General features: G+C 59.0%; 1 protein-coding gene across 6 annotated transcripts in view; it reads left to right on the top strand.

Moving 5' to 3' along the window:
* Positions 1-22,731, top strand: part of IQSEC3 (IQ motif and Sec7 domain ArfGEF 3) — a 98,447-nt gene extending 75,716 nt beyond the window's left edge. The window contains exons 6-15 of one of the 6 annotated variants that reach the window (XM_067756107.1): positions 1,781-1,903; positions 2,339-2,505; positions 6,514-6,653; positions 7,756-7,881; positions 9,691-9,790; positions 9,922-10,083; positions 13,708-13,800; positions 16,211-16,260; positions 16,343-16,422; positions 19,506-19,640. In XM_067756107.1, the coding sequence (XP_067612208.1) occupies positions 1,781-1,903; positions 2,339-2,505; positions 6,514-6,653; positions 7,756-7,881; positions 9,691-9,790; positions 9,922-10,083; positions 13,708-13,800; positions 16,211-16,260; positions 16,343-16,417 (1,036 nt within the window). In that variant the 3' untranslated portion in view covers positions 16,418-16,422; positions 19,506-19,640. Of the gene's footprint in view, positions 1-1,780; positions 1,904-2,338; positions 2,506-6,513; positions 6,654-7,755; positions 7,882-9,690; positions 9,791-9,921; positions 10,084-13,707; positions 13,801-16,210; positions 16,285-16,342; positions 16,423-19,488 lie in introns of all 6 variants that reach the window. The other 5 variants (XM_067756106.1, XM_067756104.1, XM_067756103.1 and 2 more) reach the window with 5 other exon arrangements.
* Positions 22,732-24,246: the final 1,515 nt, after the last annotated feature.

The following is a 24,246-nucleotide window of genomic DNA, read 5'->3' as shown; positions in this document are numbered from 1 at the left end:
GGCCAGGTCGGGGGTGGGATGGATGGACTGACAGGGGCAAGTCCTGGACCCCAGACCGGGGGGACCAGGGCCGTTCTGGGGTCCTCCGGGCAGCCGGCCTGTGTGTCAGGGGTGGCCAGGCTGGGGCCCGTTGCCTGGGCCTGGGCCTTGCAGGAGTCGGCGGGGCCCGAGGACGAGAGGCTGCAGTGTGGCTGCCCGCTGCTGCACACCAGGCCTGCCCCGCCCAGCCGGCCGAGCCTCGTCCCCCTCGTCTGCTCTGCCTTCTCCCTTCTGTCTGGTTTCCCTCTTTCTCCTCTTGTCTCTGTTTTACTCTTGCTCTCTGTCTCTGTCTCTCCCTCCGTGTCTCTCTCACTTGACTCTCTACCCCCGTATCTTTCGCTGTCTCTGTGTCTCTGGCTCCCTCCCCGGCTCCCGCTCATGGCCCTCCTGCCGCACCGGTTCGCCCCCTCCGACCGGCATCCTGTCTGGCTCAGTCATGCTCGATGCGTCCCTCCTGGCCTGGCTGGGCTGGGCTGGGGGACACGCAGCTGTGGACCCTGTGATGCTGCCCTGAGTTCACCTTCCCTCACCTGGGGATGGCCCAGGGAAGAGGTGACAGGAGCTGCCCTCTCGCCTGCTGGACCTGCTGTCTGTCTCAGGTGCCGAGACACAGCCCATTCCCATCCTTGGGCCAAGTCCTTGCCTCCCATCTCCCAGTCCCTGCCCCACCCTCTACTAAGGCCGCCAAGCCTGAGAGAAGCCCGGGCTTTACCAAGCTGAGTGTGGCTCCCAGCCTGCAGACAGCTGTCTGCCCTGTCCTGGGGGATCCCCCAAGAGGAGTGGGGGGAGGCGGGGCCGCCGACCACCAGGGCCCTGACTGCCGCCACGGGGGCTCCTTGCTTTCTCCTAAAAACTGACAGCAGAGCCAGGGTCAAGCGGGGCCCCCAAGTCTCCCAGGCCGCAGGCAGCCCCAGAGCTGATCACGGAGGAGTTGGGGCCTGCTCAGGGTGGGACAGGTGGGCAGTGGTGTCCAGGGCTGTGACGCTGGTGGCGTCCACCACGGGCTGTGGGAACAGAGAAAGGGCAGGGTGGGGCAGGTGTACGATGACCAGGACAGAGGAGCGCAGTGCAGCGCGTGGGTGCAGAAGGCGACATGTCCGCTGCCCGGGGGGGCCTGTGGCCCTCAGGGGCACGGGGCCCGCTGCTCACGGCGCTGGAAGCGGTGCTCCCCGGGGAGGGGAAGCGTGGATACGCCGGCGGCTGGGAGGGCCTCAGGAGGGAGGCCCAGGAGTCTGCAGACGCTCCGACCTGGGAGGGTGCTGGTGTAAGAGGAGGTTCCCAAACGGGGCGGAACCAGGGAGAAAGGCCCCGAGAGGCCTTGGAGAGGACAGAAGAGAAAGCACTGTTCACCGTTTGAACCCCTGACTCTGGGCACCCTGGGGCTGAGAGGAAAGGACCTGCTTTCGGAGGCAGCAGGCTCAGCCTCCTGGCCCTGGGGCCTCGGACAGCTGGCTGCAGCCCCAGACCCCAGGGTCCGGAGGTGGGAGGGAGGCCCTCAGGCGGTCCCTCGCAGGGCCGTCGGGTGGGAGGAGGTGTAACGACGGTCCTCGCGGGCGGTGGAAGGAGACCCTGGGGGTGGGTAGGGTAAGTCCCCCCTTGTTGGTCACAGACACCAAGTCCCCCCTCCCCACCAGGGTGGGGCTTCCAGCCGGCGGGTGGCCCAGCCCTCCTCCCAGCTCTGGTGGGTGGAGCGAGGTTCGGGGCCCCCGCCCCTCACGACCCCCTCCCCTCCCGGCCTCAGCTGCGTGGTGGACGAGATGGACTTCTCTGCCATGGAGCTGGACGAGGCCCTGCGCAAGTTCCAGGCGCACATCCGCGTGCAGGGCGAGGCCCAGAAGGTGGAACGGCTCATAGAGACCTTCAGGTGGGACTCTTCCCCAGCCCCACTCCCCTCGCACACACCCGGGACTTGGGGGGGGAGAAGTAGAGTGGCTGTAAGCCTGGGGGCCAGGAGTCCCTGGAGGGCCGGGAGGGAAGTAAAGATGCGGGACAGACCCCTCGGGCTCTCCCTGCAGTCACCTCACCGTCCCCATCGACCAGCACATCTTTCCTGAGCGTCTGTGTGAGGCTGGAACGGGGCCGGGAGTGGGGTTCCGGGGGTCTCTGGGTGTGTGACAGCTGCCCCGTCCCCTCGGAGGGGATGGGGACCGAGGTACGGGGCAGACGGCAGTCAGCGGCAGGAGGGGGAGCCTCCCTGGGCTTAAGCCCTCGGAGGGCTGGACACGTTCCCAGGTCCCCCCGTCGCTGGAGCTCAGGGAGGGTGTGGGCCCTCAGCACCCTCACGTGTCTCCCCGCACAGCCAGCGCTACTGCATGTGCAACCCCGAGGTGGTGCGGCAGTTCCACAACCCGGACACCGTCTTCATCCTGGCCTTCGCCGTCATCCTCCTCAACACCGACATGTATAGCCCCAACATTAAGCCCGACCGGAAGATGATGCTGGAGGACTTCATCCGAAACCTGCGAGGTAGAGGGGCGGCGGCGGGAGGAGCAGGGACGCTGCCTGGGTCGTTCCGGGAGCCTCAGCCCCGATGCTAGGTCGTCACCCCGGTGGCCAAGGGCACTGCGTGCCGCTCTCTGGGCCCGGTCTCGCCGAGCGGCCCTGGGGAAGTTGCTAGCATGCCAGGCATCGGGGGAGTTTCCAGGAGCTGCTGCCACTGTCCTGCGGCAAGCGGCAAGGGCCCCTGGGCGATGCCCCTTGCCCTCTGTGGAACGTCGTCCATTGGGTGACCTCCGGGCCCCAGGCACCACGGCTGCTGTCTGGGTGGTACTGGCCCTTTCGTGCTCCACGACTTAGGAGAGAAGAGCCGTGAGCAGGGCCTTGAGATAAGCTTTATGGCGTTTACCAGCCAAGTCGTCTCCTAACTGACGTGTGTTGGATTCAGGTTTCCTGGGTTTCATCGCTTCCTCGTTTTTAGTTCACTTCCAGGGAAAAGGTACACTGGAGACAAACTTTTTAAGAGTTTGCATGTCTGGATGTGTCTTTTTCTATCCTCAGTCTTGATTGAAACTTTGGCTGGGAGCAGAATTCCCGGTTGGAAACACTGAACTCAGAATTTGGGAGGCATTGCTCCGTTGATTTTTAGGTGTCAGTGCTGCCACTGTTACAATCCCTGACCTCTTGCTTATGTTTTTTTCACTCTCCCTGAACATTTTTAGGTTCCTCTGTTTGTCTTTTGTGTTCTGAATTTTCACCATGATGTGCCCTGTTATGGTCCTCCTTTCATCCATTGTGCTGGGTACTGCGTTCTTCCTTTTAGTCTAGAAACACATGCCTCTGATTGTGGGAACTTTTTTTTTTTTCATAGAAAGGAAAGATGCTTTATTCAGAAAAGCCGGCAATCTGGGGAGAAGGTGGACTTCTGTCCAGAGACCAACTCTGAAGATTCTGCTCAACCATGACAATTTTTAAAGGGAAAAAGGGGAAACGATCTCAGTTAATCATTAAAGCAGGAGGTCAGATTCTTTGTCGTTTTTCCATTGCATGCAGACCTGCTGACTTCTCCTGATTTTCCTTGGGACGCTGTGTTGCTCAGGCGGTCTGTCTGCAATTGGATTCTTTGACCCACGTGGTCCGCCTGTGCCCTCGGGGTCCACCTGCAAATTTACTAAGGGGGACCTAGGGGTAGAGAGTTAGTCATTCTTTAACTGCTTAATCCTTCATTCTTACTCCTTCTAATCCAGGAAAGGGATCAACAGGTTACGAGCAAGGCATTTTGTACCTTTAGTAAAGCAGAAATCAGGGACTAGATGGAATGTGGCTTAGTGATCTCATCTTTAGGATGAAGGTCTGAGGAATACAGGGATGAACAAACAGAAGAGGGGCAAAGGAGCTGCTTACAGTTTCATCATCTACGTAAGTCAAATCATTGAGCTGTATACCTTAAACTTACACAGTACTGTATATCAATTGTATAGCAATAAAACTGGAAGAAACAGAAAAGAAAATCAGTTGGTACTTTCAGCTGTATCCAGTTGTTGGTTAACTCACAGATAGACCTGATAATTTAATATTCACAAAATATTTAACCTCAAATAGTAATTGCAGATCACATTATTTGTACAGACTCCTTGGCGTCCCTACTGGTAAAGTCTTAAAAATTCTGTAAAGTGTAAAGGTTCTGCCCCATCTGGCAACTGCCTGGACATCGTCGCATACGCTTATATTATTTTGGAAAACTGCGTACATATACTCCAATATACAATATCTCTAATTAGAATTTATCTTCAGGTGGGAACTCCTCTTAAATATTGTATCTGATCATTTTCCCTCTCCATTTTCCATACTCTCCTCTGGAACTCCTAGTATTCAGGTGGTAGAACTCCCAGTTTGAGCCTCTGATCGTTAGAGCTCTCTATCTGCCATCTTTGGCTTCTCGTTTGACTTTCCTGAAGATGTCGCTCAGCTTTATCTTTCAAATCTCCTACTAAGTTTTCGTTTCTGCTCTCTTATTTTTCACTTTCAATAACTCTTTTTTGCTAAGTGCTCCTCTTCTATAGCATTTTGTTCCTGTTTTGTAGATGCAGTATCTTCTTACGCATCTCTGAAGGTATGATGTTTTTTCTGATGAAACCTGGTTGTCTGTCCAGATTTAACAGTGAGCCACTAACAGGCTGATTAAAACTCTGAGCGTGTATGGGGCTGCTGACTGATGGACATGCTCACAGCAAGATTTAGTTGAGCTGTTTCACTGGGAGACCTGACTGCAGATTCTTTAGATATTTTCTCTTGTGCTGGTTGCTTCTTCAAACGAGAAATGTCCAGTCTGTTGCGCAGAGGGTATGAGTCTGTCTGCCAGTATTCCGAGATCTTCGTGGGAAATGGGTTGAGAGGGTCTCCTAATACGTAGATATCATCTCCATCCCCCAGTTTTCAGCACAGACTCCCACCCTTGGCTGGGCTTGGGGTCCCCCAGCCCAGAGTTCCTGGTTCATTCCTTCCAGAGGATGAAGCCTCCATCAGAAGACTGGGGTGGAGGAAGGGGCGGGGATGTCTAACTGCCTTTTAAACTGATTTTCAACCGGCTTTCCTGTTTCGAGCCCAACCTCACCTCCACCTCCAGGGGCTGCACCAACTCCAGAGCGCTTGGTGCTTCTGAGCCTCCTAACCTCTCTGCTGGCTTCTGTGTCTTCTTTCCCAGGTTTGCTGATCCATGTACTCATTCACCCACTTCCAGGTCCCCTGGTGCCACTGCCTCTTCCCCCGTCTCTGCCTTTAAAAAAAAAAAATTCCCTTTTCTAGGGCATTCAGAAGGAGCAGAGGGGGTGCAACCTGCCGTCTTTACCTGGGAGCCCCGTGTGCTCCGTCCCTGGCCTGCTCTTTCTTGCCCCCAGCCTGGCTTCTTCCAGGCCCCTGGGTGCCCGACTTTCAGAACCAAACTCAGATGTGGGAGAAACAGAGTCAATACAGAGGGCCGCTCACAGAAGGTGTAATGTCCTCTCGGCACTTAGGAAAACTCCTTGGAGAGCACTTGCCCAAGATGTTTTATTTTATTTTTATTTATTTATTTTTTGCGGTACGCGGGCCTCTCACTGTTGTGGCCTCTCCCATTGCGGAGCACAGGCTCCGGACGCGCAGGCTCAGCGGCCATGGCTCACGGGCCCAGCCGCTCCGTGGTATGTGGGATCTTCCCAGACCGGGGCATGAACCCATGTCCCCTGCATTGGCAGGCGGACTCTCAACCACTGCGCCACCAGGGAAGCCCAAGATGTTTTATTTTTAATTTTTCCCTCTTAAAAAAAAGGAGTGTATAATCATTAAAGAAAGATTTAGAAAAAGTAGAAAGAAGACTTTTTTTTTTTTATTGCCTCTGTTTCTACCTTCTGGGGAAAGTTGTTTTCGTGTTGGTATATTTCCTGCTGGTATTTCTTGCTACCAGAGTCTGAAGGTCACTGTGAAGTGCGAGATGGGTGGCGGTCTCCTCACAGCACCACCACGGGGGCTTCCCTCCTCTCCTTCACTTAATGTCTCACTACCCACCCACCACCGCCACCCCGTGCTCCCAGCGAGGGGAGAATCTTGTCACCACTCAACAACTAATCGCTGAGCTCCATGCTCCCTACCGGAGGGGAGGGGAGGGCCTGAAGACCGACACAGCGATGCTTGGCGATGCTCCTGGCGGGGCTGGGGTGGAGGTTGTTAAGACGGGAGAACCGGGGGAGCAAAGGCAGGACCACGGAGGCCGCGTTCAGAGATGGGGAAGGAGGCCTGGGAGGGGGGAGCGGAAGCTCTGGCTATGGAACAGCAGGAGGGGGCGCTGGGGGCATGTGCTGGGCCCTAGTGTAGTAGCTCCGGTGCCTGGTGAAGGAGTTCATCCCTACTTTAGCGGGTATGGGGAGCCAGCCACTGAAGGCTTCGGAGCGGGGACAGGACAGAATCAAGGCCATTCTTCGGGAGCGGCAGTCAGGTAGGGGGCGCCCCCTCTCTGGCTCCAGGCCCCTGACACCCCTCCCCTTCCCCGTTCCATGGCCGTAGGTGTGGATGACGGGGCTGACATCCCCAGGGAGCTGGTGGTCGGCATCTACGAAAGGATTCAGCAGAAGGAGCTCAAGTCGAACGAGGACCACGTCACGTATGTCACCAAGGTGGAGAAGTCTATCGTGGGCATGAAGACAGTAAGTGCCCACCACAGAGCGGCGCTCCCTGCGGGGCATCATCTCCCCTCCCGGGGCCGCAGAGGCCCTGTCTCCATCTCCTTCCCTTTCCTTCTTCCTGGCATCCCTCCGCATCTTTCAGAAACGTGTTCCCCTTCTTCGCTCACTTGTAGTTACTGTATCCAGTGCCTCCGTGTGCTCTGCGGGGCACCCTCTTCCTTCCACCTGCCCGATTTCCTCATCGCTCCCTGCGACCGGCTCCTGCGGCGGGAGAGATTGGAGTGAAATACTGAGAAAGGCTGCCGGGTGCTCTAGGGTCGAAGCATCTGGATGGCCAGATGGGGAGGTTTGGGGTGGTACGGGTGCTGGACATCCTGGATGGTCCTACTGAGTAGGAGGCAGGAGATGGGCTAGAGCAGGCTCTAGACGTGGGTTCTCAAGTCCTTGGGGTGGCCCCTGAGTTGTAGCCCGTGGGGCAGTTTGCAGCGTTTACCAAGTTTGCAATGATTTTTAAGGGAGCATCCTCTGTAGACGTCAGCAAGGGCTCTGTATACTGTAGACATAAAGGTCCTGGCCTCCATCGCCCTAACCCTAACCTCCCCAAATTCTTGGCTCAGGGAGCAGTTTGGGGACCTCGTCTGAGGCTCTGTGCTGGACGCTTCCGCCCAGTCGTGCGGGGCTGGCCTTTTCTGGCTGGAGCCTGCTGTGCTGAGGTCAGAGCCTCTGTCAGGTTTGCGGACGCCCCCTGAGGGGGCTGTTTCACACACAGGAGCAGATTCGCGGTGTCCCCGGGACCCCTCCCTCTTGCACACTGGTGCTTGGGTGTGCAGCAGAGGAGAGGCACAGCCCGAAGGTCTCGGAGGGACGGAGCACACAGCCCGAAGGCTCTTTTCGATTTCTTTTCCCTGCCTTTTATCTGCTCACTGCGTCCAGCACTGTGAAGCCCTCTGGCCCAGCCCTGCTCCCTAAGGAGGCTGAGGAAGGGGAGAGAGCCCGGGGGAGGAAAGAGGGAGGTCAGGGCCAACCTGGGCCTGCATCTGCTCTTCTGCAAAGTGGGCGCTGGGGGCAGGAGGGCTGCGACCTCGGCGGCTCCCCCGGCTGTGAGCACTGTGCCCCGGCCCAGGTGCTGTCAGAGCCCCATCGCCGCCTGGTCTGCTGCAGCCGGCTCTTCGAGGTGACGGATGTGAACAAGCTGCAGAAGCAGGCCGCACACCAGAGGGAGGTGTTCCTCTTCAACGACCTGCTGGTGGTGAGTGGGGACCCCCAGAGGCCCCGAGGGCACCCTGCCCCCCAGGATGCCACGATGCTGCATACCCAGTGGCTGATTTTCCATGTGGGTGTGAGGCAGCGCAGGCAGATACGATCCTTCCTCCTTTGTTAGTTATGAAGCCGAGGCACAGAGAGGTTCATGGTTCCCGGGTCCTGGTGCGAATGGATTAGGTCCCAGAGCCTCTGCATCCCCCTCATTGTGGGGAACCTGGGGCTGGAGGGTACAGGGCTGCACATCCGTCCCACAGCCTGGGAAGTGCAGGAGGCCTGAGGGGGCCCACACTGTCCCTGGGCCCAGGGGGGATGCTGGTGTGCGTGTGGGCGTGTGTGTGTGTGTGGGCGTGTGTGTGTGTGTGTGTGTGCGCACGTGCACGTCTGTGGGGTGCTCGGCCTTTGCTCTTTGAACACAGGTATCCATATAACAAATATTTAATGAGTACCAACTATGTCCCAGGCAGTGTTCTAAGTGCTGGGAAGCAGAGTGAACAGGGTCTGGCTTCTGTCTTTTCCTCAAACCCCATACCTTCTCCATCCACAAGTCATAATGGCACTACCTCGAAAATTGTCCCAAATCCAACGCTCCCCGCCTGAGGTCCACCTCCGCGGAGTAAGCATCGCCAGCTCCCAGACCTCACCTCCCTCCACGCCTCTCCTCTGCCGCCCGCCCCCTGCCCCACCAGCTGCCTCCCCAGGCCAACTCGGGGCTCCGTCCGTCTCAGGCCTTAATCTTGTGGCTCCATCGTCTGCTTGAAAAGCTCCCCAGACCTTGCACGACCCCCTGCCTCTCCTCATTCGGTGCAGATGCTCTCCCCCCACCTCACAGGTGGCCTGCCCACCCACCGCCTTGTCCTGACCCTACTTCTTCTTTAAAACACCTACCAGTTTCTGCAGTTACCCTATGTATCCGTGTCTCCACGTTGCTTTTTGGCTTACTATGCGATGGTGGATTGATCCATTGATTGATTTATGGACCCTGAGGGTCCTCCTCCCCGGAGGGAGGCACCCTGAGGCCGGGCTCCCCCGTCCTCTCCTGTGTCTCAGAGCCCAGCTCAGAAGGTGCTGAAGAAACATTTGTACACCAAGCAACTGCTACCTCAGCTTGCGTTTCAGGAGACAAGGGAGGTAGAAAATAATTAAGAAGACAAACAAGATGATATCAAACCGGGGGAAGGTGCCATGAAGACAACAAAGCCGGGTGATAGGTTGGAGTAGCTGGTGCTAAGGTGGATTTTTTTTTCCTCTTCTTTTGTTTTTGTTTGTTGTAAAGGCTGGTCAGGGAAGGAATCTCTAAGGAGGCAGCATTTGAGTTAAGATCTAAGTAATGAGAGTAACCCAACCACGCAAGAAGCTGCAGGGCGAGTTGTGGAAGGAAATAGCAGGTGCAAAGGCCCTGTGGTAGGACTGAGCCTGCCCCGTTCAAGCTACAGAAAGGGCAGCACGGACTGAACATAAAGCCAGAGTAAGGCAGGGACCAGACTAGGTGGGGCTTACAAACCAGGGCACGAAGCGTGGACTGGCCTCTAAGTGCTGTGGGAATGGCCACTGGAGCATTTTGTGCAGTGAAGACTGTATTTTGATACTGTGTCTGTACATATGTATGTGTGTGTACACGTGTGTATGTGTGTGTGAATGTATCCTAAGTGCGTAAGTGGGCATGTGTGTGCATGTCTCTTTTTGGGTGTTTACTTGTGTTCACAAGAGCCCTGGGTGTTCACTCATCCAGGTGTGTAAGGCACGTTTATACACATGCACACCTGTCAGTGCACGGCTGTTCCCCTGTCTTGGACAGATTCTCAAACTCTGCCCCAAGAAGAAGAGCTCCTCCACGTATACCTTCTGCAAGTCCGTGGGCCTCCTGGGCATGCAGTTCCACCTCTTTGAGAACGAGTGTAAGTCTCGGTCACCCGTGGATGTGGCAGAGGGCGGGGGGTGCAGGGGAGGGGGAGGGGCAGGCGCTCCAGAGGCCCCCTCCTCACCTGCAGCTGCTCACGGCCTGTGGGGCCTGGGGTCTGGTTTCCAGATTACTCTCACGGCATCACACTGGTGACCCCGCTCTCGGGCTCCGAGAAGAAGCAGGTGCTGCACTTCTGCGCCCTGGGTTTGGACGAAATGCGGAAGTTTGTGGAGGACCTGAAGGAGTCCATTGCGGAGGTGACGGAGCTGGAGCAGATCCGGATAGAGTGTAAGGACGCGGTGACCCCAGAGCCTCCGTGCGGCTGGGCTCCGGTCAGCGGGAGCAGGGTTGCTTGCAGACAGACACTCCCTGCACCCCTGCGGAGGGTGTGTGGGCGAGCCAGGCCCCTCCTGCCCTCCAGAGCCCTCCCTGCCTCAGCCCCACGGCACCATGATGGCTGATGGACACCTCACAGCTAAGGCGAGGTACCTGAGCGTGTACACATGCGTGTGCACATGTAGCCAGGCCATGGGGCGGCGTGTGGGCCCCTCGGAACGGAGAACTCTGCTGGGTTTGACCAGGACCAGCGAGCCAGCCGGCCCTAAAGGCGGGCTTGCAAACCAAGGAGGTCCGGGCCTGGAGCACTTCTTCCCACCCAACCTCCCTGGCAGCCTCCTCCCCTGACCCAGTCCAGATTCACACGTCACACCCGGTTGTTTCATGGTTTTCATCTCTTCTAACCTAGAATAGCCCCCCACTTAATTTTTTCATAACGTCATCTCCTTGAAGAGTCCAGTCTGGCTTTCTGACTGTCCCTCATCTTGGAGTTGTCTTTCTGGCCTCCAAGGAGAGCCTCGGTTCCCGATTTCTCCCGTTCAGGTACTGTAGACAATCTCTGCGCCTCTTCATCTGTCCCGGTGGTTTACTGGTCACCTCTTGGTTCAAGAAAAGAGCAGTGACGCCCTGTGGTCTCTGCCCACCTGCAAGCTTTCCTGGTGAAGTATTGCAGCGGCTTCAAAGAGCCTTTACAGGAAAATTAAGTAAGAATGGATTCAGAAACTAAAACAGAAAATAAAGACAGACTCCAGGTCTGCCTTACATGGCCACTTAGTTGAAAAGTATTTCTAAATTGGTATAAAGCCCTTGGGCAGGAGGAAAGGCGGTGGGAGTTTCTGAGCACGGGCCGACGCGCCAGGGCGGTGCTATTTCATCAGCATCTTTGGCGCACCTACTGTGTGCCAGGTGGTTTGTTGAGGTGTTCACGGGGAGGCTGCAAGGCAGGTGTTGGCCCCCACTTCACGGATGGGACTCAGAGCGGTTAAGGGATGCGTCTAAGGTGCATGTTAGAAGCGGAGGATCTGGCCGTTGCAGTGACGTCTGATTCTAAGGTTCATGTACTTTCCACCCTGAATATGAGAGGGCAGCTTCTGTTATAATTTCCTAAGGAAACAACGAAATCAGGTTAAAACAAAAACTCACCAGGGACTTCCCTGGTGGCGCAGTGGTTGAGAATCCACCTGTCAATGCAGGGGACACGGGTTCGAACCCTGGTCTGGAAGGATCCCACATGCTGAGGAGCAACTAAGCCCGTGCGCCACAACTACTGAGGCTGCGCTCTAGAGCCCGCGAGCCACAACTACTGAAGCTTGCACGCCTAGAGCCCGTGCTCTGCAACAAGAGAAGCCACCGCAATGAGAAGCCCGTGCACTGCAACGAAGAGTAGCCCCCGTTCGCCGCAACTAGAGGAAGCCTGCGCGCAGCAACGAAGACCCAATGCAGCCAAAAATAAATAAATTAAATTAAAAAAAAACCACCTCACCAGACCAGACTGTGAAACTAACTCAGTATCACCTGGTACAGGGAGGGTGTAAATTCCCCTTCTGCTCTCCGTTGGCGATGTGAGTTCAGGGGTGTAACAGACAGACTCTTTTCAATGCCACCTTTGCTGTTGATCTAGAACATTCTCAGAGACACACCCTCTTGTCAGTATGTCCTAGATGGGTCCGCACAGCCGCGGAGCACAGAGCCCATGGGTGGGCACCAGCATGGCTGCCAGAAGTCCCTTTCCCCATCAGCCTGGGAGCAGCACGTCCTGCCCCTCCAAGTACTAAGGAGGAGATGTCGCCAAGATCCGTGTGCTGAGGGCAGGAGAGCAGGGACCAGGCTCATGTCTGGAGAGAAAGGGAAGAAAGCTGAGGAAAGAGGAAGGGCTGCTCAGAGAGGCAGGGAAAAAGGAAGTAGAAAACAGGAAAAAGTAGCCACAGCTCCCGTTTCTCGAGCACCTACTACGTGCCCACACTGGGCTGAATGCCGATCCTATTGTATGAACTGTTGCTACATCTTTCCAGGAGGTGAGAATTATTATCTTCATGTTGCAAATAAGGAAACTGAGTCTAACAGAACTTCAGGAAGTTGTCCAAATTCACGCAGTCATTGACAGGACAAGACTGGCACCCAGGTTCCTCGGATGCCCTGCTTGTAATTACAGCGCTAACTTCTCCAAAGCCAAGACAGCCCCTCTGGGGAGAGAGAGCCACTCTCACTTCAGTAAAAATATTGAGTATTGCTTGATGGTGTGACTCGGGCAATCGGCACAAATGGTTCTGGTTTGGGGTTTGCAGGCCGGTGCCCCCAGATTACAGACGACTAGACAGGCAGAAAATGGGACCCACGAGAGTAGCTTTAATACAAGGAACTTGAGTGATGTCTCCTGGAAAAGAGGAACGGAGGAGAGATTTAATAACGGCTATCAAATCTCCAAGGAGGGTAACTGGCCGTTCTCCAGCACCACCGAGAAAAGACAGAAGGAACAGGTTTACGGTCTAGAGAGAGGAGTTAAAGCCGAGTAGCCAGACAGACCTCTGCCGGGGCCCCTGGGCGGCTGGGGCCTCCTCCTCGGGGGAGCTCAGCCAGCTGGCTGGACGGCACCAGCGGTGCTGAGGCTGCTACACCACGTGAGCCTTTGATGTCGTCACAGGAGCTGATATTTACTGAGCCCTGCAGCATCCAGGCCTTGTTCTAAGTGCCTTAATGTCTTTCCTCCTGTGATCCTCTTTTTTTTTTTAATACATTTATTTATTTATCTTTTATTTTTGTCTGCGTTGTGTCTTCGTTGCTGCGCATGGGCTTTCTCTAGTTGCGGCGAGCGGGGGCTACTCTTCGTTGCGGCGCACGAGCTTCTCATTGCGGAGCACAGGCTCTCAGCACGCAGGCTTCAGTAGTTGCAGCATACGGGCTCAGTAGTTGTGGCGCATGGGCTCAGTTGCTCCGTGGCATGTGGGATCTTCCCGGACCAGGGCTCGAACCCGTGTCCCCTGCATCAGCAAGCAGATTCTCAACCACTGTGCCACCAGGGAAGTCCCCTCCTGTGATGCTCTTAATGACACTCTGAAGTGGACACTGCAGTCTTCTTAAAGGAGGCACAGAGAGGATAAGTAACCTGCCTGAAGCCACACAGCCAGGCAGCATCAGAGCCAGGATGCAGCCCCAGGCTGTCGCCTCCCTCTTATCAACCTCTTGCACCTCCTCTCTGGCTGCCAGAACAGGCGCTGCCAGCCCCGGCACTGAGGCTGACGTGGCGTGGCTGCCGCGTGTTTGGGAGCCCCTCGTCCTCCTCCTGCCCTTGTCTCACGTCTCCTCTCCCCTGTGTGCTGGAGGTCGGGGTTTCATTGAGGCTGACGTGGCGTGGGTGCCGCGTGTTTGGGAGCCCCTCGTCCTCCTCCTGCCCTTGTCTCACGTCTCCTCCCCCCTCTGTGTGCTGGAGGTCGGTCCTCCTCCTGCCCTTGTCTCACGTCTCCTCTCCCCTCTGTGTGCTGGAGGTCGGTCCTCCTCCTGCCCTTGTCTCACGTCTCCTCCCCCCTGTGTGCTGGAGGTCAGGGTTTCTGTCCATTCACGAGCCTCTCGGTTCCCCAGGGGAGCTGGAGAAGCAGCAAGGAACGAAGACCCTCTCGTTCAAGGCCGGGGGAGCCCAGGGGGAGCCACGGTCGAAGCAGGGATCGCCCACAGGTGAGCTCCAGACCTGCGGCCCTGGTCCACGTGCAGGCCACTCAGCGACCCTGGCCTTGGGGTCCTGGGGATTCGGCTGAGGGAAAGGCTCGTTTCCGTGGCCTCATCTGCTGGGTCTTTAGCAGTGAGACTGAGGAGGAAGGTGAGAGAGAAACGTGTCCACTTAGAAAGGTCACTGTTCCCCCGGAGGCATCAGGCTCAGGGCCCCAGTGCCCACCTGTTCCCTCCGCACACCGGGGGTTAGGGCTGTGGGAAAGGGAAGCCACGTGAGGAAAAAGTGCCGTGTCTGTGGCTGGGAGCAGGTGAGAAGGCAGGTGGCCAGAAGGGTCTGGAAATCTTGATCTGCCCCATCAAGACCTTCCCCTAATGAGCCAACATCACTCTCTAATCCCAGGCCCGAGTCAGCACCCCGAAACCCAGATGAACCCTCAAACCCAATTTCTCAAATGATTTCTTCAAGTTGAATTTTCACTCCAGAGAAGTCAAGCCAGCTTCAGATTTTGTATCACCTTTGGCCACGTTCTCTAGACCCGCTCCCACTGCCCCCTCCTACCTTCCCCCCTCCCCCCAACCTGCAGGGAGACAGGAAGAGTTGTCTCCACCCCTCACCGCCCCACCCCTGCTCCATCTGCCCCAAACAGAAAAGAATTAGGAAAGGTGGCATGAGAATTAAATCCCATCCCAGCAAACCCCAGCGAACCATCCAGAGCTGTTCACTAATTAATTCAGTCGTTTATTCCTACATTTAATGAACACTTACTGAGTGCCTGCTGTGCGCCTCGTGCTAAGCCCTGGAAAGCCAGGGTCCCAGCAAGACGTCAGCTTGCGCTGAGACACTCCAGTGGGCTCCATGCTGGTTCCAAACCCCCGTTACGGCCGTGGCGCCGAGATGCTGTATCAGCATCACAGGACTGGTCACGCCAGCTGGCAGAGGAGATTTGTTTTCCAAGCAAGACTCGGGGCTCTTTTAGCTCATGGAGACCCTCGCTGTGGTGTCTCCTCGGTGTATGGGTCTGACCTGCCACCATGTGTTCGTAATTCTCCACCTGCCCTGGTTTTCAGCTGGCCCTTCATTTCTTTCTTTCCTTTCTTTCTTTTCTTTCTTTCTTCCTTCCTTTTTCTTTCTTCCTTTCCTCCTTCCTTCCTTCTTTCTTTCCTTTTTTCCTTCTTCCTTCCTTTCTTTATAAATTTATATTATTTATTTATTTTGGGCTGCGTTGGGTCTTCATTGCTGCATGCGGGCTTTCTCTAGTTGCAGCAAGCGGGGGCTACTCTTTGCTGCGGTGCGCGAGCTTCTCATTGCGGTGGCTTCTCTTGTTGCGGAGCACGGGCTCTAGGCGCGTGGGCTTCAGTAGTTGTGGCACACGGGCTTAGTTGCTCCGTGGCATGTGGGATCTTCCTGGACCAGGGCTCGAACCCGTGTCCCCTGCATTGGCAGGCGGATTCTTAACCGCTACGCCACCAAGGAAGTCCTGGCCTTTTATTTCTACAAGGTCAGAGTACACGCTTGTTTTCACAGCTGTGTAATAGAGTCAAACCTCAGCTGTGATTGATTCCCGGACACCCTGCCCCACTCCACTCTCTGCAGCCCAGCCTGCCTCTTTGGGAAGCTGCAGCCCCTGGCCAGGCCCTGATGTGTATCTCCGGGGCCTTGTCCATCAGTTCCCTCCCCAGCTTCCTCTTGTGCTACAGAAAGCAGAGGGATGTGCACAGCAAGGGAACTAGCACCCTCCCCAGGGGTGTGAGAAATCAGAGGGGCCCCGGCCGAGGGCTCTGGAGTGCCTGCTGGGGGTAGGGGTGGGAGTCAGGGGTGACTGAGCCAGAAGAAATCATCACGCTGTCCCCGGGTGTCTGCAGGGCCCCTGGTGCTGTGCCAGGCCCATCAGGAGGCCCTGGTAGCCGTCAGAGCCATTAGCAGCTCTTCGTGCCAGGCCCTGCCCTGCGGCTCGTGCATGTGAACCCTCACCGCTCAGCTAAGGAGCAGGAACAGGAAAGGAACGCGGCCCCTCCCTCTCGGAGCCTGTGCCACAGACACAGAGGAGCCCCCTTTTGCTCTGGGAACCGAGAACCAAGGCCTCCTCACAACCAACCTGCACAGTCCGTATGGGGCGCTCTGACTATGGGTAAAGGAGACTCCACAATACCCAGCAGGGAAAAACGTCAGAGACCTTCTAGTCCATGAGGGCCCAGAGAGGTGTAGCATCTTGCCCAAGGTCACACAGCTAGTATGTGGCAGAGCTGGGCAAGACACCCAGTCCACTGCCCCCGGAGTGGTGGGGGTCCTGGAGCCTCCGGCCGCCGCACTGAATTGCAGGGAGGCTTGGTTGGGGGCTGCGGGGCGGCGGAGACAGGGCTTTGTGCGGGGACGGGGCCAGGTGGAGAGTGAGCCCTGTGCTCTTTGCATTCAAAGCCAAAAGGGAAGCGGCACCGGCAGAGAAGGCGGCGGAGAGCACGGCGGAGGTGAGTGGAGGCCTGGTTGCCCAGGTGAGTGAGTCTGTGCCCCCTGCCCTCCTCTCACTGTCTCTGTTGTTTCTCTTCTCAGGTTTTAATCAATGCCTCCCCAGCCCGACTCACCATTTTACCAATTTCAAGAGATACAATTAAAAGTTACTGCTAGCATGGGTAATACCACTCTTCCAGCACCTAATCAAGCCACAGTGCCCCCTCCCATTCCCCAGCCCGCCCTCCCCGCCGAGCCCCCCAGGCCGAGCTCCCACACTAATGCGTGCAGATAAAGTCCCCAATGCCCCCATCGCATCCCTCCCGCAGTCCCCCGAATCTGCCGCCCCACACACTGCCGTGGTCCTGATGCTCCCGTTATCAGAGACCAAGGTTCCCTCCTCCACATCTTGCCAGCCTCTATAGCAGGGAGCTTGGCCCCTTCGAGAATCACCCCTTAGGTCTGTTGCCCGAGTGAGCACGGCGGGGCAGACCCTGCCCTCCTGGATGCCTCTGGGGAAAGTGGAGGCGGCTGGGAGGGTACAGTTTCCTCCCAGGACAGCTGGTCCATCTGGAAAGCTGGCCACGGGGTGGGATGTGCAGGAGGAGGTGAGGCGAGGTGGGGGTGGGGTTGTCTTAGGGCTTCTCCTGGAGCAGGGCAGGCGGCTGCTGCATCTGAAGACTGTCCACGTTGGAGGGAGGGGACTGGAGAAGTAGCAGCAGCAGCTGGTGCCCGCCAGGCCCCCGGCGGCCACCTGGGACGGGGCATGCAGTTGCCCCGCAGGCCTGCTGGGCCCCAGCCCTCCCCACTGGCTCCCCTCGGACCCTGGTGAGCCCCTCACTCCTTTCTGCCAGGCCTCCAGGGACCCTCACTGCTCACACAGACCCTCACTCCAAGCTGGAGGAGCCCCAACTTCGGGCTCTGAGGGAGGAGCCCTGCCCCCAGCCTAAGCTTGGGGAAGCCCCAGGACACCCCAGAAAACCGCAGCTTCTCCCCCCCCCCCGCCCCACACCTGTGTCTGGAGGAGGCACCTTCGCACGGAGGAGCTTCCTGCCCCAGCAGCTGACAAGCCCCCAGGGTGGGTATTCCATCCCCTGCCCCTCCTCTGCCCATCATGCTGCAGCTGCCCGTTCTCCAGCCTTGCAGATAAACACACGAGGTTACCAGCCCTTCCCTTCAGTTTGTTCTACCAGCCCTGCCTGTGGCTTAGCACCGCCTGCCCAGGGAGGGCCGCGATCTGGGGACCATTATCCCCTCCTCCCTGGCCCAGAGGGCCACGTGGCTATCTGCAAGGCTGCCACCCCGGCTAGTCCCGGGGCTCTGACAGCCTCTGCTCCCCTGCACAGAGGCGGCCTCACCGCCGGCCTCGGCTGGACCCTGCGCTCCCGCGTCCTCCACCCGCTCTGTCCTTGCCTGGCCGCCCGCTGGCAGGCCCTTCTCCAGCCTGTCCGAGCTGTCAGGCCTGCCACCCATGTTCCAGCTTCTCTCCCTCTCTCTCCCTCTTCTTTCATCAGCAGGGAGGTGGGAAGGGGGTCAGAATGAGGGAATGTTTTGCTGTCACTTCCTGCTTTTCACTTACTGACTGGAGGGAGGTGCAGACAGTGGAGGGGGAGGGGGGAAAGGGAGGCGAAGAGGAGGTGCAGGGTGAGGCCAGGGCTGCGGCCACAGCGGGGCTCGGAGGGTCTGGACTGGGGCGGCCAGGCGTTTGCCTGGGGAAGGGCAGCTGTAAGGTCTGGGGGCGGAGAGCAGAAGGCCTGCCCCGCTGTCTCAGGCCACTTTCTCCCAGGGAATAGCTCAGAAGACAAGCAGGTGGGGAATGGAGCCGCACCCACCCATCCCCAGCAGCAGTGGACAGAGGCCTTCTGTCCCAGTGAGGACCACAGAGGGCTCCCCGAGAGGGAGGTGGACGCAGCCCTGCTCTCGGCCCAGCCCAGGGCTTGGCAGGGCACTGAGGGGCTCCGGGGCTCCTTTGATTGACTGGGAGGTGGGGGAAGCTCAGGCTTAGAACACACTGCTGAGGCTGGAGGCTGAGAATGGAGAGTAGAGCCTGCAGCCTGCGGAGCTTGGCGGTGGGGGCCTGTGAAAACCCAAGGGCAGAGGAACGGGGCTGGAGAGCCGAGCAGCCCACCAGGGCAGTGCCTGGACCCAGGAGGGGGCGTCCCTGAAACTGCACCTTTTGCCAGTAAATAGGGTCAGGCTTAGGGCTCTGAGATGGTTTAGGGCAGGGCCCTCCTGGTCTAGACCTGGCCATAGGATCCCCTCCCCTGCAGCCTCGGTTTCCGCCCCCCGTGCACTGAGCAGCGGGCCTGGGTCATGGTACCCAAGGGCATCCTCAGAGAGAAGGGTCTCAGCCACTCCCTGAAGGGTCCAGGTGTCGGAAGGGGATCGTGTGTCGTACCTACAGGCTGGTGAGCTGGAGGGATGAGGAATTAAACCCCTCTCCTTCCAGAATCCTATTTCTTCCACCTCCCCTGCTAGCAAGAGGAGGCCAGGCTAGTTCCCAGTGCCTTCCATGGGCCACCCCCTCATGCCCCGCCCAAGGGGGAAAGATTAGAGCCCTTTCTGGGTTCCCCCTCCTGCAGCGGGACGTATTTCTCCAGGGCCCAGGTTGGGCCAGAAGGGCAGCTGGGGACCTGGCTCTGGCCCTGGCCGCTCTCGAATGTGTGGGCACAGCCCTGGGGAGTCTGGGAGGATGGGGCAGGTCCACACCACCCCTCGGGGTCCCTGGCATTCCAGGGTCTGGACACCTTTGTGATTCACAGTGATGAGAAGGCCTCCCTTAAAAAGCTGGTGGGAGGGTTAGGGGCTTGCAGAGCTCCAAGCCACCTGACTCCGGACCCTGTCCCCATGTCCGCCACACACCCCTGGGAGGCAGGGCACAGGCAGATACCCCTGCTTTCCCAGCTCGAGGTTGGTGGGAAGGCGGGTGGGCGCCCACCTGGGGCCCAGGGCCACCCAGCAGGACCTGAGTCCATCGGTCCAGCCGCCCATCCCACAGAAGGAGCCAGGCCGCTCAGGCCGGGTAGAGCACAGCGTCTCTGGACTCCACCCAGGCTCAGCGCCTCTGCCTGCCAGCTGGGTGCCCTCTGGGTGGCGGAGAGATGGGCAGCGGGCCGAGGTGAGGGCTGCGAGCCCCTGGTGGGCACAGGGGCCGGGGAAGGGGGGAAGGGAGGCCCAGGGTGGCCAGTCCTAGCAGCTGGGACTTAGTCTTGTAACATTTCACGCTTCTCTGGCTGTTTCTAAACTAGGTGTCAATTCACAACAGGCTTCAAACGTCCCAGCACTACTCCGGGCTGGGGGCCGCGAGGGGAGCGCCAGTGCCAGACCTGCAGCCTAGCCCCTCGAGGGAGCGGGCCCCTCTGCTGCCACCACCGCCGCCCACAGCCCCCGGGACCCTGGTGCAGTGCCAGCAGATTGTCAAGGTCATCGTCCTGGACCAGCCCTGCTTGGCCCGCATGGAGCCCCTGCTGAGCCAGGCCCTATCCTGCTACACCGCGTCCTCCTCCACGGCCCTGGGCAGCCCGGGCTCCCCCGTCAAGGCGGCCCACCAGCCGCCCCTGCCCCCCGCCCCGCCCCCCTACAACCACCCGCACCAGTTCTGCCCGCCTGGCTCCCTGCTGCACCGGCGCCTGGTGTAGACTCGGCAACCCCCCTACGCTGCTGTCCCGGGGGGCTGCGTCGGGGCCCCCGCTGCCCCTTCACCCGCTGCTCCCCACGCCTGGTGCGCTGCCTTCCTGGCCACTCACCACTGTCGTTTCAGAGAGAGAATCCCAGTCCCTGGCACCTGGTTTGCTTGGCCCAAGCTTCCCTTGCTCAGTTGAGCGACCCTCCCCCAAAATCTGCAGACACCCCCTCACTCTCCTGGGGCCCAACACAGCCAGGCACAGCCAGGCCTCCTCTCCCCCCACCATTACTCTGGCCACTTGGAACAGGGACTGAGGGCCTCTCCGGCTTCCAGGCCAAGTCGGCCAGGCGTGAGGGCTGGGTGGCCAGCACCCAAGCCTTAGAAGGTGGTCTGGCTCACCGCCCCAGCGCTGGGTGCCACGCTGGGTGGTGGACAGTCGGCCCTGGGTCCCTGCAGCGGCCAGGTCAGGGGGAGGCATGAGGAGGGGGCTTTCTCTGCTGCCCCCCGCCCCGCCAAGCCCGGCAGTCTGCGCCCAGGGATGTTGGCTGTCCTGGCCACAGACTCCCCTCCTCCCAGGGCCTCTCCTGCTTTCTCAGGGGCTGGGGTGCTGCCTGCCCAGGGCTGCCGAGACTTCAGGAGAGCCCTGGGAAAGGGGGGGATGGGAGGGGGCACCCGTCTCAGCTCTCTCTTGGTCAGTCCAACAGAGCCAGGGAACCAAGTCACGTATCTGGAAAATGCGCCTTTTAAGGAGTTTCTTGTTCTCTAGCCCCAAGTCATGCCCAGCCAGTGCGCCCGGGGCATGAGCACACACGTAGGAGATCCAGGTATCGGAGCAGAAACGGGGAGGGGCAGGGGTGGGCCCAGGGGTGAAGGCAGCCAGCAGAGGCAGGATCCCGGCCCAGGGCCAGGCACCCTCCTGAATGACTTCCGTGGCCTCCACGAGGGACGTGGACGCAGAAGTGGGCGAGAGCGGCAGGTGCTCCAGAGGCCTGGCATGTCCCCTGCTGCCGTCCCAAACTAGCCCTTTAAGCCCCGCCCCCGCCACACCCCAGAAGGCAGCAGGCCCGCCTGCAGCAGCGGGGAAGAGTCCCTACACCTTCAAAATCGCCAAGGAGAGCCAAGAGGGCTCGCGGCCCAACCCAGAGCCCAGCAGGATCAGAGCCAACTTCTGTGCAGCCCCACAGGGCTCAGGCAGCCCCGCCTCAAAGATCCTGGGGTGGGTACCCTTCCAGGGACTGTCGGTCCCGAGCCAGGCCAGACCCTCCTCTGGTCCTGAGCCGACAGCTCACTGCTGTCCTTCGTTAAGGTCCCCTCCCTCTCGGAGCCCAGGTCCAAGACATCCCGAGAGGTGGAGGTGAATACTGATCTAGAGTGCATTTGCTTCTCCCCAACCCCTACCCCACAGCCCAGCTGCGGGCCCCCGGGCCACTAGGAGGCCGGACTCCCCTGCTCTCAGAGATCCTAGGTGACCTAGTTGCGTGTGTCTGTGTGTGATCGCCAGGCATCACTATGCTGTCCCCTAGCGAGTGTATTCTGGCCCTGTCTCCGTCAGCCGGGTGTCCATAACGTGTGACCGCTTGCTGTCTCCTCCCCCCCGCCCCGCCCCCGTCCTTGTTGTCCCAGCCCCTCTCCTGTGTCTTTTCTGTCACACGGTCGCTCCAATCACAGCCTTTCAGGGCAGAGCGGCTGACTGATGGGGCGCACGGTTCACACACCCGGTGCCCGAGGCCTGGGCGGCAGGGGTGTGGGTTCAGAAGAAGAGGAGTTACGAGTGGCTGGATATGTTTATGGGGTGGGAGCCATGGGGGTACAGTCCCAGCTCCCGGGCCCCTTGTCACCTGCTCACCCGGTGCCCCCCTCCCACTCTGCTGACGCCCAGACTTTCCAGATTGGGACCTGCAGGCACCTCAGGGCTGGCACGTCCGTGGAGCATCTCTCTGGGGGCCCAGATGCTCCGGTATCTCTGTGCCCTCCCCTGGGTAGGGGCTCCCCGCCGGCCCCGGTCGCTGCGGTGGCTGCCTTGGGCCCCACCAGCAGCACTGGGCGTCCTGGCCGAGGAAGCACGCCAGCCTGTGGTCAGCAGCGTGTGCAGCGAATTCTGAGCGGCGAGGGGCTTGAATGCCCGAAGGCCTGGGGCAGGGTGCGGCGGGGCCGACTCACAGTCGGGGAAGCAAGGGTTCCCGGCCTCGGTGACTCCCCTCCCCTGACCAGCCAGCAGGCTGACGTTGGGACCCGTCTGCGTGCCTGTCCCCAGAGCTGAGCCCCCAGACAGCTGTGACAAGCCTCGTGTCCTCCCCGTGGCTGCGGCCACGTCAGGGCCTCCATCCTCCCGGAGGGCCCAGCTAGAAATGCTCTCGGGCCACCCGCTCACCCCCAGGCCAGGGGAACCGTGGGGTGCTGACTGGGCTCCCAGACACAGCCTCCTGGGCACACGCGCAAGGACCCCAAGGTAGACCCGCGATATCGACACTCGAGGCCTTACTTTGGGGACCGGGCCCCCTCCCGGTTTTATCCATTTAGCCCCAACTCCAGAATCAGGAGCAGGAGGTGAAACTAGCTCTCCCACCCGCGTTGGGGCCAGCCCACTCCAGAGCTGGAGCATGTCCTGGAAGCCTGGCTGCCTACGTGCAAAGGCACCTACGCGATCAGCCCCAGGCCCCTGGCCCCCGCCCCACCTGTCCCCCCAACCGCCTGCCAGACATCTCTCTTTGCCAATAGGTTTCCCCGATAACCGTCGGTCCGTCTGTCCCCGTGTCCTGCTGTACATACATCCTTGCCGCACCCCTCCCCCTGCACACACCCTTCCCGCCCCCCGTCAGAGAGCAGCCTCTCTAGGGAAAGAAAGGCAGGGCGGCTGCACCCAGCAACTAATCCAAATGGCAAATATTTTGTAACAAAATAGCCCAGAGGTATTTTATCTGTTCAATTCATAGAGTTTTAGAGATTATATTGAAATATGTCACTTGAGCAAACTGTGTCGGTTCTGTTTCTTTCATTCTCCAAGAGGGGGCTGCACCTCAGATCACATCTTGGCGGCATCGCAAGGGCCCAGGGCAGCAGCTACGCCTCCTCTGGCCACAGGGGTGTCACCCCTTCCATGCTACCCTGTGACACGGTTAGGGAACCCCTTCCTAAACAAATGGGGCTAGGTGCCAAGAGCCATCTGATGGGCGGGCAGGCCAGAGAGTGACCCCCACCAACACACACACACACACACACACACACACACACACACACACACACACACACGAGGAAGCACCACGACGGCCAACGTGCACCCCAGCAGAGTGGGAGTCCAGCGGGCTAGGACTCCATCTGCCCCGCTCGGCTTTCCATGACAGAGGCTGAGGGTATGCTGGGTGGCAGGGTCCTACTGACCACATTTGGTCATCAGCCTCGGGTGATGTTCACCAGATGTCAGCTCTGAAGCCCGACCTTCTGATCACACGGTCTGGCTTGAGAAGCCCCAGGGTATACCCTCCCTGAAGTGGAGGGGAACAGGCCCAGGTGAAAGGATTGGCGGAACATTGTTGGGAAAAGTCACAGAGCCACAGAGTGGAGTGGAGCAAACATTTATGGAGCCCGAGGTGTGCCGGGTCCCCTGCTGGAGCTGGAAGGGATGCCAAGATCCTACAGAGGCGTGGGGGACTGTGATGCAGGAGAGAAGACTGAAATCCGGGCTGGAGAGAGGCGCAGGGTGCTTGGCCGGCACTCACACCACGTGCAAGGCGCAGATCAGGCTCCACGGCAGGGGCCTGCCCCAGAGTCATGTCTCCTGGCAGCAGGGAGAGGAGAAGCCTTGCAGCAAAGCTGAGGCACCGAGGGAGAGAATCAACTGGGCGGGATGGCTGGTCCGGGGACACCTGCAAAAAGGGTGTCCAGCTCTCCTGGTGACCAGACCTCTGAACAGAAATCCAGACAGCACCCCAGGCTGGGCCCCATTACCCCATTAAAGTGAAAAGGAACATGACCTCACCCTCCTTCCAAGAAACGGGAAATTCCAGGAGAAGCCTGGAGCTGGCTTTGACCTGTCCCATCCTGAGAACTTTCTGACCCAGGAAGCTGAGGCCTGGTCCCTCGAGAGCACCCCTGAGGGGACCCGGCTCAGCCCAAGCCTGGGAGAGGGCCTAGGGCCAAATGGGACTGCTGCTGTCTGTGTGGGGACATGGGGCATGGACATGGGAAGGGGCACCGTTCTCCAAGTCTTCTGGCCTCGAGGCCATCTAGGAGGAGGGGCCAGCCCTCCGGTAGAAAGGCAGACAGCCTCTGGTGCCCCAGGCCCTCTGGGTCCACCCGCCATACGGATGGAGAGCTATGGTCAGTGCCTCTTTCTTGTAGTGACCCTTTAGACGGGGGAACCTCAGACTCATCAGCCACTGAC

The sequence above is a fragment of the Pseudorca crassidens genome, chromosome 11 (genome assembly GCF_039906515.1).
Source record: "Pseudorca crassidens isolate mPseCra1 chromosome 11, mPseCra1.hap1, whole genome shotgun sequence".
Taxonomy (NCBI): Eukaryota; Metazoa; Chordata; class Mammalia; order Artiodactyla; family Delphinidae; genus Pseudorca; species Pseudorca crassidens.
The sequence above is the reverse complement of the archived record's forward strand: the minus strand, read 5'-3'. Positions and strand labels throughout refer to the sequence as shown.